At 34.6% G+C, this 12,830-nt stretch overlaps 2 protein-coding genes across 2 annotated transcripts in view; one reads left to right on the top strand and one right to left on the bottom strand.

Annotated features, from left to right (window-relative positions):
* Positions 1 to 12,830, top strand: part of Orco (odorant receptor co-receptor) — a 72,617-nt gene that overhangs the window by 39,277 nt on the left and 20,510 nt on the right. The window lies entirely within an intron of this gene.
* On the bottom strand, positions 1,073 to 11,962 carry LOC143212553 (uncharacterized). Its single transcript, XM_076431463.1, has 13 exons — positions 11,793 to 11,962; positions 11,624 to 11,715; positions 10,525 to 10,913; positions 9,522 to 9,678; positions 8,778 to 8,993; positions 8,099 to 8,361; positions 7,213 to 7,491; positions 6,964 to 7,077; positions 6,751 to 6,846; positions 6,516 to 6,611; positions 6,285 to 6,380; positions 2,374 to 2,415; positions 1,073 to 1,713 (listed from the first exon to the last, which is right to left on the bottom strand). Exons 2-13 carry the CDS (start codon positions 11,709 to 11,711, stop codon positions 1,567 to 1,569), a joined length of 1,983 nt encoding a protein of 660 aa, XP_076287578.1. The 5' UTR covers positions 11,712 to 11,715; positions 11,793 to 11,962; the 3' UTR covers positions 1,073 to 1,566.

The raw sequence follows: 12,830 nt of genomic DNA, 5'->3' as shown, positions 1-12,830 counted from the left end.
AAAGAACTTTAACGAGCTGGATATTTTTTGTTCGATGATCTTTTGCAAAAATGAATAAATAAGAAAATATTTTATTGATTAAAGTTCATCGTTTGAATAAAGAAATTCGGTTTTGTTTCACCTTAAAATACCGAATTTGCTTTCTTGCCAACCCAATATTATTCAAAATATATTGAAAATAATTGATAAACAGCTGTCTGAATGAGCATCCGCCTTCCGAGTGTTGATAGAGTGTTGCTGAAACGGATATACCAATGAGAAATCTGATGTTTCTCCACGCAATAGTAATTCGAGTACACTAATCGCACCAAATTACCATTACGAAACACTGTCACTCTCTATTATCGATTTCTACATAGTATAATGAGGAATTTATGGCAATCTGGATGGGGGATAGTAATAACAGCGCAACTAACGACTCTGATAAATCCAATAATAAATAGGGTAAGAAAATGATTCCCCTTTCTGGAAGATAACTGTGGATCTCTATGCAATCTCCAATTTTTATAGGCAAATTTTTAGAAAGTCGAATGAAATAAAATTCATTTGCTAATGGGAACAGCCTTTACAGATCCAAACAAATAAAAATCTTACTGAATTCTATCGAAATTGATGTTCTGGCATTTTTTTTTTTAAATTTCTAAAAAAGATCCGCAGTTTAGTAATTGCAATTACCGATCAGAATGCGATGCAACTGTTCTCGAGACATAACGAGCAAGAAAATTGCCACGTAAATTACGCGAGTATCGATTCATCCTGCAAATGGATTTTCTGATGCAGTTTTTCAAATTGGAATGTAAAATGACTAGAACAATGGTGTTCTCGACTCGTAGTAATATTTATAAATATATGAAACGTTAAACGCAGTAGTAAACAAACTAACAGTAGGATGATTCAGTGATACCGTGGGGAAAGTGGTGGCAACTCTTAAATTTTCGAAACTTCTGAAATCGGACAATTATATAATAGCACGTAGCAGGAAGTACCGTAACTGTGCGAGGTGCCTTTTTACCTTGATAATCATCAAAATGCTCCAACATTCGAAATCAGTGGAACCGTTAGGTTGCGTACGTCTAAATTTATGTGCATTACTAGATCATTGAGTAATCATTTTTCTGGATAAACGAAAATCAACTTCAAACTATCTATCCATGATTCGGTGAAATTGTTTATTGTTGTTGTGACAATTTGTGTGAATTTTCCTAAATAGTACTCATTGTAAACGGTTGCATATCCTCAAAAATTCTATAGATATTTTTATATTTTCTGTCTTTTCGGCGCATACGAGCTTCAGCATGAAATTTTCGTTCAACAGAGACGTTATTAAATTGATTAAACAAGCGCGTAACTGCTTGCAAAATTATAGTTTCTATAGCGACGTTTTCTAAACAAGAATCTCGCAGTGTTTGACGTATCGGTTGATATACATATATTCCAAGTAAATACTATACTCCACAAATCAATGTAACGCTACGCTGTTCTCAACGAAAATTTTGCGCATCTTTCGCGGAAGAAAATTGGTTAACATCTGGGATCGCTTGTAAAGATCAGCGTCAATGGTATCTTTTAGGAAGCAAGGATGAACGTAACAAGAATAGATGTGATCGTGCCGAAAATCATAGTAGACTTCGTTGCTTTCGTGTCGGAGCTCGCCAAGTTCTTCTTCGCTTTGATAATCGACGGCGATTCTTTGAATTCGTCCTTTTTCTCTTCCTAAAAATGACAACGTAAAAATAAGCTCTTGTATTCCTCTTGAAGAGGAAGATATTATGCGCACTATCATTTATTATTTAGGCACAAGCACAGTCAGTGTTGGGCAAATTTTATTTTAAATAATAAATAAACGCTTGATTTGAATTGCAAATAATGACTAAACTTTTTATCTACATAAAAGTAATTTAAATAATTCCAAAAGTGATCGATTTATTAATTCTTATTTGCAAATAAAAAAGATTATTTATTATTTGAATCGAGGTGGAAATCAAATAAATAGTTTTTGGTCTTCTCTTATTTCTTGTATTTTGTATATACATATAATGAACACGTGCGCGTTTTTTGTTTGCTATAGCAACCTTTTCAGGTATACCGCCAGTGATCGCACCCGTCCGAACGGTCTAGCTGCCTATAAAAAAATACAATTTTATTTATTATTTGTCAATACAAATAATAATTGAAATTGTATTTGTAAATAACAATGAACTTTATTATTTTAAATAATTCCATTTAGACTTGCTCATATAATAAATAATTATTTTTGCTTTTTATTTGAATATCCAAATGACACACACGCACAAATAATTTGCTATTTAAATGATTATTTATTTAAATGAATTTATTATTGCCCAACACTGAACACAGTGTTATATTACTTACCGTAGCAGTCGAAGCGTCAGCGTTACTGGCATTCACCTGAACCTAGGAAAACAATGTGTGAGATTTTATGAAATATTTAAAATTATTTATAACACATATGAATTCTTAACCCCTTGCCTTACAATATCGTGTCGGACACGAGATGAAGATCCTGAACACATTCTGATAAAAATATATGTTAATAATTTCCTTTAAACCAAAATAAAATTGTATTTTGGTTTTGTCAATATACAGCTATTGGAGAACATATGGGCATATCCTTTTTTAGGAAATTACGATCTACAAAAGAAGTTCTAGTCACTAAAACTGTAAAATAAATCGTAAGGCAAGGTGTTAACGCTATTAAATCGCAGATATCAAAGAATGTCTTAGAATGCAAATGAAATTGATTAGAATGCAAATGAAATTGATATGTGAGTTCAAGGTATTTAAGTGGGTGAATATTATGTGGATGATCCTCGGTTATTAAAACATACAGGTTCTAAATGAAACTGTAACAATTCCTGCACCAGTTACTATGATACAATATATTATTATATACAATTGCTATGTTTACTAATCGTTACTAATCATTATCCTCGTGTGAATCGAATTTCATTACAGTATTTGCGTAAGTTGTTTTTATCACGAATCTTAAATGCTAATGTATTCAACTGTTATTGAACTATAATTACATGCCTTTTTAAAGCAGTATAGGAAATTCATTATTCCACATAACATGATTCTCGCGGATTCGATACACGCGAGACTTCTGTCGTCTTTTTGAAAGAAGATCATTCAAAAATCGTAATGCGTATTTGATGTTTTAGGTGAATTTCTTTTCGGAATATATATCTAAATAAGAAAGAATATACATATAAATAATATCTAATATACGTATAATATTAATATCCATTTTTTGTGAAGTTACATTTTACCCTGATGTAAAGAATTACCTGAAAAATAATATAGAGAGACACTAGAGAGACACTACGGGTTACGACGATATACGTATGTATGTATATGTATGTACAGGGCGTATAAAAAGTAATGGTCATCCGTTCTAGCGGTGAATGTACACCTCTGGATTGGTGGACATTTGTAAGGGAAACTTGCCGCAAAATTGTTTACGACAAAGTTCTCTCAAATTTTGCAAGAACTTTAACAGCTTGTATCTCAATAACTATTTGTTTGCGTCATGTGGCTCCTTTCAAACTTTTTCTCTTCTCGATAAGTAGAAGGCATTCATGTAAAAAGCAACTTCAACAACATTTTTCTTTGTTATAAACAATCTCGTGGCAAGTTCCCTGACAAATGCCCACCGTTCCAGAGCTATAAATTCACCCCTACGATGGGCAGTATTTGAACAATTGAACATTGTTAACTAAATTCGCAGTTTTCAGTTCAAGTCGATTTTATTGGTTATCTTGCCGTTTGTTATTCAAAAATAACTTTTGTTCGACAATGGCTAGAAACGGGTCCCATGGAAATCACCGACACGGTTTTCACCGACAACATTTCATTAATTTTTTTTATTTATGAATGAATTAACTAATGTGGATTGAATGAAAATCAAAGGAAAAACGAGATATGAAACCGAGTGTTCTTGAATTAATTAATTAATAAATAAAAAATTAATGAAATTTTGTCGGTGAAAACCATGTCGGAGAAATCTGTGTTTCCATGGGACCCCTGGAAACATATGAAATTCGTTTTGGTCAAAGATCGAGGTACCTAACAAGCATAATTTGCGGATTGAAGCAAACTTGATATAACCTAACAGATCGATTGAAGCGTAGCCTGCAGCACATGTTAGAATTTCACCTGATTTATCTTATACCCCTAAGGTCACGGTTAATTTCAGGCTGCCCTGTCGATGTCATCAGAACTAACAATGTCAAGCTGTGCGCAGAGGTGTCAATATCAAATCGATGTACTTTTAGAAACTCGATAAACTTCCCTCGCCGCGGCCGACGCCGATGACGTCAATCTGTTTATTGATAATAATTAGAGAAAAGCTGCACGCGTAGATACCGAAAATCCCACCGTGTTGCGTTGCTTAGGAAATTCTAATGCCAACACAATCAAATTACAACTAAAATCGCGTCACAGGGTCAATGTCTAGGGCAGTATCGAAGAACGCTATTTATAGTGGTAGCAGTTTGTGAAACTGTCGTCATACGCGACGAACCGCTTTCAACCAATACCTAACTATTGTCGTAGGCTTTAATTATTACTACAGTGCTGAGAATTAGATTTTCGTTTACTACCCCTGGCAGAAAATATTCGATTAAAATTCCAGGTATCGTTGCCTTCGTTGCCCGAATGAATAGAACAGAATATTCGTAAAACATTCAATTCTTTCAGTCTTTACAATATTTCCAAGCGAGCTACTAATTTTTCACAGAAATCCACAAAATCCGCAGTCTAATAAATATTCACTGTGAAGTAAGTAAAACTAATACGATAACCGACTGCCAACGATTCGTAGAAATTGAAACTTTTTTTTGTAGTTTGAATGTACTTTTGCGCTATTAGCTCTATGTAATGAACTATACGTACATTGTATACCTAAATAAATCATAGGTATAACCTATAGGAAATTGCAGATTTCCTTGAAAACCAAGTAGCTTAATAAGCGTGTTCGGAAACAGATGGTTAAGGACACGTTGGAAATATCGACTTTGCGAACTAATTTTTTCGGAAGTAGACAAATTAGATGCTATTACGTTCATCCATGTACGTGGACTTGAATATTTGAGCCGTTTATTTTGAAAGTGGCCTAAGTCCAGTTTTGAGAAAAATCAAGCTAGCAATTTTAATATTTACATTTCTAAGTTATCTTTTCATTCTGAAGCAAATTGTAATTAATATATTTAAAATTCCAAAGATTTTGGAAAAAGGAAATTAGCTGTTTAATATAATAGAATGATACAAATTTTTATTTTGAAAGTGGCCGTTGACACATGAACCATAAATTCTTGGCATCAGGATATTCGTTTTTACCGAATAACAGAGATTTTTGGCGTCGTAGAAATGTCATTGAAGAAAAATAATTTACTGCTTGTCCCCCAAGATTATAATAATGTTATCAAGAAGTGTCGGAAAGGTAATAACTTTATTTTAAATGAAACGTAACAAGAGGATTTCATGTCAACAAGATTTTTAGAGGATGCAATTTTTAAAAGGATAAAGAATTCTAACGGAAAAACAATAAATTAGTTAAAAATATGCCGGATGCGTTTTTTTGAGAAATGAATCACATAAAATTTTCTACAAGATATCAAGGGATGAGAATGCAGAGTTTAAAATATTGAATTTATTACCACGTCGGGTAGACTAAGAAAATTCGAAAATATTGTATTGACACCATTTTATAGAAATATAAGACGAAATACAAGGATATGATCGATTTACTACGATATAAACCACCGGAGCACCATGACTTCTTCAAATCACACTCATATACACAAAATGTAAATGAAGAGTAAATTGTTATATAATTTATATAGTTAGAAGACTTCCTGAATTGCATAAATGGTGTTTTTCAAGTTTTGTAATGAAATATAAAATAAATTGAATATTGTTTTCTCAATTTGAAGCATTTTAAATTATATTGAATGGACTTGGACTGTATCCAATTTTATGACAAATCTAGTTGTTAATTTTGAAAGTGGTTCGAGGCCATTCTCGGTAAGAAGACACATATTATTCCTTTTGTAATTGCTATTATTTGAATAGGAATTGTTCTAACTCTCTTACAATTAGACACACTTAAGGAGTGTGATACATTAGTATCCTATACGTATATTTTTAATTTCATTGAAACACGCGTAAACTCTTAAACATCTCAATTTAAACTTAAATGGACTTAGGCCACTTTCAAAATAAACAGTTCATTTCAATGGTAGTATGTTGTCGACGACTCTTACTGTTTTTTCGTTGTTCCGTAATATCTTTTCCGAGGCAGCTTCTTTTTCAGCGACAGTCGTTACTTGTTGGGCCGGATGCGAAGATACATTGGTATCCTACATATACGTATATTTTTAATTTCATTGAAAAAAGCAAACTCTTAAACATCTCAATTTAAACTTAAATGGACTTCGGCCAATTTCAAAATAAACAGCTCATTTCAACGGTAGTATGTTGTCGACGACTCTTACTGTTTTTTCGATGTTCTGTAATATTTTTTCCGGGGCAGCTTCTTTTTCAGGGACAGTCGTTACTTGTTGGGCCGGATGCGAAGATACATTGGTATCCTACATATACATACGTATATTTTTAATTTCATTGAAACGCGCAAACGCTTAAACATCTCAATTTAAACTTAAATGGACTTCGGCCACTTTCAAAATAAACAGCTCATTTCAATGGTAGTATGTTGTCGACGACTCTTACTGTTTTTTCGATGTTCTGTAATATTTTTTCCGGGGCAGCTTCTTTTTCAGGGACAGTCGTTACTTGTTGGGCCGGATGCGAAGATACATTGGTATCCTACATATACATATATTTTTAATTTCATTGAAAAGAGCAAACTCTTAAATATCTCAATTTAAATTTGAATGGACTTAGGCCACTTTCAAAATAAACAGCTCGTTTCAACGGTAGTACGTTATCGATGACTCTTACTGTTTTTTCGGTGTTCTGTAATATTTTTTCCGGGGCAGCTTCTTTTTCAGGGACAGTCGTTACTTGTTGGGCCGGATGCGAAGATACATTGGTATCCTACATATACGTATATTTTTACTTTCATTGAAAAGAGCAAACTTTTAAATATCTCTATTTAAATTTGTATGGACTTAGGCCACTTTCAAAATAAACAGCTCATTTCAACGGTAGTATGTTGTCGACGACTCTTACTGTTTTTTCGATGTTCTGTAATATTTTTTCCGGGGCAGCTTCTTTTTCAGGGACAGTCGTTAGTTGTTGGGCCGGAAGCGAATTAGTATCTTGTCGACGAATTCTACAACTGGGATCCTGGTATCCATTTGTCAGGATATTTCTGATAGTTGTAGGAAGATCCCAAATAGTTACCGCTTCGTGAAGCATCTTAGCAGCCGGTCCTTTTGCGAGGAACGGTATCGGCTTAGTATCGTGCGTGCAGACTCCGGCTACTACCACTAGCACATCTTGGGTCAGCTTAAATGTGCAAAATAACTTATTTTAACCGAATCGATTAATTCGGGTAAGGTGGAGTGTGGTAAAGTCCATCTACGGGGCAGGTCCGTTAATTAGTTATTTTTATTATAATGTGAACGAAATTTCTCTAGCTTGTATTTATTAATGTAGTATAAGTTAGTTATGAATTATTCTACATAGAAGTCGCACAAGAAAATGATAATTTCCAAGCAAAATTATAATCCTGCATAATACTAATTCATCAGTAATAACTGTGGCAAGAGTTCGATACCAAGAACGTTAAGTTTTTACATTCCAGACTGAAAATACATCAGTTTAAAGTCCAACTTTGCAAAAACTAGGGCGTACTTACCCCACTCCACCTTATTATTTGTTTTGCGGGATTTGTTTCTTATCGTTTTCAAATGAAATATTATTTGAAACAGTAAGTAATACTTTCGTTAAATGGAAAGAAGAAATCAATTTTTATACAAGTATGTATGACTTCCTTTTCGTGTTATCGTTTCAGACAATTTTCATTTTGTATAGAGATCCGCAGTCTGGTAATCAGCGGCGGCGTTTCACGTTGCAAAAGTTCATTTCACTAAATCAAAGAGACATCATGTACCTCCCGTTGCAGAGTTGCCATGGCCGAATTGAGTTCGCTCGCGGGCGTCGCTGCAACCAGTACGAAGCCTTTCCGGTTTTGAATGGACTTCAGTTCCCTAACTATATCCTCCAAATTGGACGACGAGGGATGAAATCGGCCGAATGGAATCGGCTCCTCTGAATCGGCAACGTTTTTGCCCAGGGCATCCAGCAAGGAACGGAACAGCGCCATTCTGACTCTGGAGAACATGTCGAAAATGTTCCATGCGGGATCCTCTGTACCTGCAGTAAAAAACAAAGCGGTCTTCACACGCGAATTTATAAATATTTTGCAGTAAGTTTCTCTCCAATGGCTCCTTTTTCCACAATTGCAAGCGTGTGGCGGGATTCGCGATCTCATTTCTCGATAATACAAAAATGAGGTTTTTCAGTAATCAAAAACGATAAAAGATCGATCTAGAGCTGCATCAATCTTTTATCTAGCGTTTTTAATAACTGAAAAAGCCCATTTTTGTATTATCGAGAAATGAGAACGCGAATCCCGCACCATTGCAAAACTGGAAAAACGAGTCCACCGCCTTAAATTTCATAATTTTCGCGTATTCAATTTTTTTACCAATTATTGCAGTTCTACGAATAAGTCAAAATACAAAAATAAAAATGCCGAAAAGCAAGCTTGAAGGGCAAGAGCACCTCACCTTCCTCTCGGTTATTTGGCACAAACGATCCCGACAAAGCATGATTGACTGGTTTCCCTAAATCAATCATATACCAGTCGCTGTGAATTTCGGGCTTAGCTTTGCGAATGTTCAATTTCATGTTTTCATCGAGCTCGTCAAGTACTCCCGGAACGCTCGCTGGTTCCTCGTATCCGAACAGGGATGGGATAGTGAAATTGGAATTGAACAGCGTGCCTGAATAGAAATTAATATTATACATCTCGTCTGTGACTGCAAGATAGCTGAATGCTCCCATTAACATGCTAGAATTATTCGATAGAAATGAGTAGTCAATCAGTATCATGTGCGAAATACATTTCATTAAACGTTTCTCGAAATATTGGGTTGGAACGAATGTTAAAATTGTTTATATCTTTAAAACTATTGAGTAACTACACCTAATATTTTGCATACATAATTAGGGATCCATGTACCATCATCTCACAAAAAGTTATCAAAATCGAAGTCGGCAATTGGGGTCCTTCCCTTGTTATAGATCCCGACAAATGAATTTCATAAATAGTCTAGTTTTTAATAAATTTGGGATAAAGAATAATACAGGATAAAAAGTAAACAAACAGATTCAATTTTATTTATATAAAAATTCTTTTCAAAAATCTGAAGTCTGATTTTTTAAAATCAAAATCAACAATCTGAGGTCACTGAGACTCCATATTACCTTGCAAAGGTTAAGTATCTATCGATATTATCGTATATTTTAACCTGTTGTCATTCCCTTAACGTCTCGGGCCCAAAGCAGCAATGTCGCAACATTTGATCGTAAATAATGCTCGCAATCGCATTCCGTGTCCTTGCTTCCGGAAACTAATGCTTTGTCCAAGGGAAACCATGATGTCTCTATTTTAGTGTTATGGCAGCTCTGTAACATGTTCAATATAAAATACTACTCTACAGGATGTCCCATTTATAACATATGCTCGCAGAATTGCTGGCAGAAAATATATATTTCAATTATATTCACTTTCTACGTGTATACAGTGGTCCACAAAAGTGTTCGTACGGCCTTTAGAACAGAATAACTTTTTTATAATTGTACCAAACGACCCGATTGTTTATAATCAATTAGAAGCATTGGTTTACGAAATGATATGCAAAAAAGATTTTCCAAAAATTGTAATTTACAAGATCACATGCAAAAGTAAAATATTTGTTTAACTTTTTTATTTGGGCCCTTAATGAAAATTTAAAATATATGTTTTGTAGATCTACGTTAGTTATACATATACTGAAAATTTCATCGAAATCGGTTGACGCAGGAGAAAACGACACGCGTCGAAAGATGTACGATTCTGAGGATTCGTCTGTATGTCAATCGATCTCGATGAAATTTTCAGCAGGTGTGTAACTACTATACATAGATCTACAATACATATATTTTAAATTTTTATCAAGGGCCGAAATAAAAAAGTTTTAAAAAATGCCTTTCTTATTTTTGCATGTAACCTTGTAAATTATAATATCTGGAACATCTTTTTGCATATTATTTAGTAAATTTTTAATTGCTTACAAAACATATCAGGTCGTTTGTTAAAATTATAAAAAAGTTATTCTGTTTTAAAGGGCGTACGAACACTTTTGAGGGCCACTGTATATGTACAAATGAATGTTCATTGCTAAAAAACCTTGAGGTGCCTTATCATTTTGACCAGCAGTGTAAATGTTAATCGGATCGATTCGAACGATGGCTGCGATTCCAAAAACATACCTGAAGATGACCTTCGACCGGAAACGAGTGCCAAGCTCTAATATCCTCCCACAGATCCTTCCGATCGTGGTCCGATTCCGCTACTAAAAGAAGAACAGCATTCCGCGGACTGGAGACCATGGTGTCGGCAATAGTAGACTCCTCGTTAATCGTAGCATCCTTGAGGGTCTCTGTAAAGTGGATGTCGCGTGGCTCGACGTATCTCCTATCGCGCTCGGTATCCTGGGAAATAGTCTGCTCGGCGGATTGCGTCGATTTCTTCGTGTCCGAGGGCTGCAACAGCTTGTCCAGACTCGTCACCGGCGTTCTTCCATTCGAAAAGTGATCAACGGTGACCTTTTGTTCAGTTTCCAGAAGCGGGACAATGTTCCAACCAGTGGGGACGTTCACTGCGACCAATACAATGCAACGTGTCAAACTACGATGGCAAGATGTATTCTTCTCTCCCGATTACTTCATGCACGGTACCGTTGCGAAACGTTATGATTGGTTCTTATTAGTGTTCGTTGTAATGACGAATAATTACGCGAAGGGTTAGGCATACAGTGACTCGCATTATAATATTCGGACGCTCTAAAAAAGACGACAACTTTTTTAATATTTGTACTATGCGATTTGAACTCTTTTTGGAAGTCTAGAGCAATTAGTTTACTACAGGATGAGAGGACAAAATATTGTTTCAAAAATTGCAATTGATCGGAATTGTAGAAAAAAAATACTAAAAGTTGCATTTTACAGCTTTTACTAACTCGACTAAAATCGAGCGGCGGTGACATGTACAGGGAAAAGTTGTTCAGGATTATGACCTTCACAACATATTTCAAGGTCATCAAAATCAGTGAAGAGAGAGGGAAACCTTCTAAATAATTACTAAAATTTTTTCGCATTCCTTCCCAAAAAAGTTCAAATCGTATACAACAATATTAAAAAAGTTATCGTCTTTTTTAGAGCATCCGAATATTAATCCGGGTCAGTGTATTATATAATTTCGAGTAACGCTTCTTAACGGAAGACCCTGTATATTGGGATGCATTAATATTTCTCGTTGAAACGTTATCGAGTATTTTTCTAAGCAAATACAAAAGACTGAAAGCTCTACCTGAACGGTCTGCGGTGAATGCGGAACACGGCAGCAACATGATAAAAATCGCACCGAGCGAAGACACCGTCGATTGTACGAGCACCATCTTCCTGATACGATAGAAATTAATTGCACAAATGTCAACGAACAAATTCGAGCTCATCGTGTCGACTATTCTTGACTATACCTTCGAGAAGGTCCGCGTCGTCTGCCACTAAAATCTCCCACTATCGCGCGAATCCGTTCACTCGAGATCGCCAAATATATTCCAAATGAAATCACAATCAACTGCACGCAACGACCACGTCTATTCGTTTCCTCGATTACCAGACAACTAATCGATAGCTTCACGATCAACAAAATATCGTTGTCGGGTGAACAAAAAAGGAACGCCGAAATTTTTTTTCCATCGACACTTGTACCAGCTCCTTCACGACGATGGTTCCAATTAACTTGCCGTGTTGTTGTATGCGTCAAATCTTGTAATCGAATTTTAAACCTTTTCTCATAGTCCAATCTTGCTGAAATTTTGTATACATTCTTGCTTCCGATGACAATAAATGTGGAAAATAAAATATATAAAAAAATCTTCTTAAAAACCACGCTTATATTAGAATGCACTAAAAAGGAGAAAACAATTTTTTTCCTGGTTCTCCATAAAATACCGAATCCAGTTAAATGATTAATCATATTTTTCCCCAAAATTTTAAGCAATTAAAAAATTTCTTCTGTTATAGAATTAGTGTCGGAATAGATAGAAAAATTAAATATAAATTTAAATAAAATCATGACATCAGTGACTATAAAAATAAGAGCGTGGAGCACCCACGAAGATTACGTCAATATAGTTTAGCGCTCCACGCTTTTATTTTTATATAGTCACTAATGTCATGACTTTATATTTAAGATATTAAATTTTTCTATCTATTCCGACACTAATTTTATAACAGAAGAAATTTTGAACTAATTTCTTAAAATTTTGGGGAAAAATATGATTAATCATTTAACTGGATTCGGTATTTTATGGAGAACCAGGCAAAAAATTGTTTTCTCCTTTTTAGTGCATTCTAATATAAGCGTGGTTTTTAAGAAGATTTTTTTATTTATATAGATTAGAAAAATAATAAAACTGATTTCGTAAGAAACGATTGTGTAGATATCTTTTTAGTAGTGCACGTATTACAATAGGAGCCGCACAATGTCTAAATAAAATCAATCTTGTAAT

The sequence above is a fragment of the Lasioglossum baleicum genome, chromosome 10, assembly GCF_051020765.1.
Source record: "Lasioglossum baleicum chromosome 10, iyLasBale1, whole genome shotgun sequence".
Classification (NCBI taxonomy): Eukaryota; Metazoa; Arthropoda; class Insecta; order Hymenoptera; family Halictidae; genus Lasioglossum; species Lasioglossum baleicum.
This window is presented reverse-complemented; position numbering and strand designations above follow the sequence as displayed.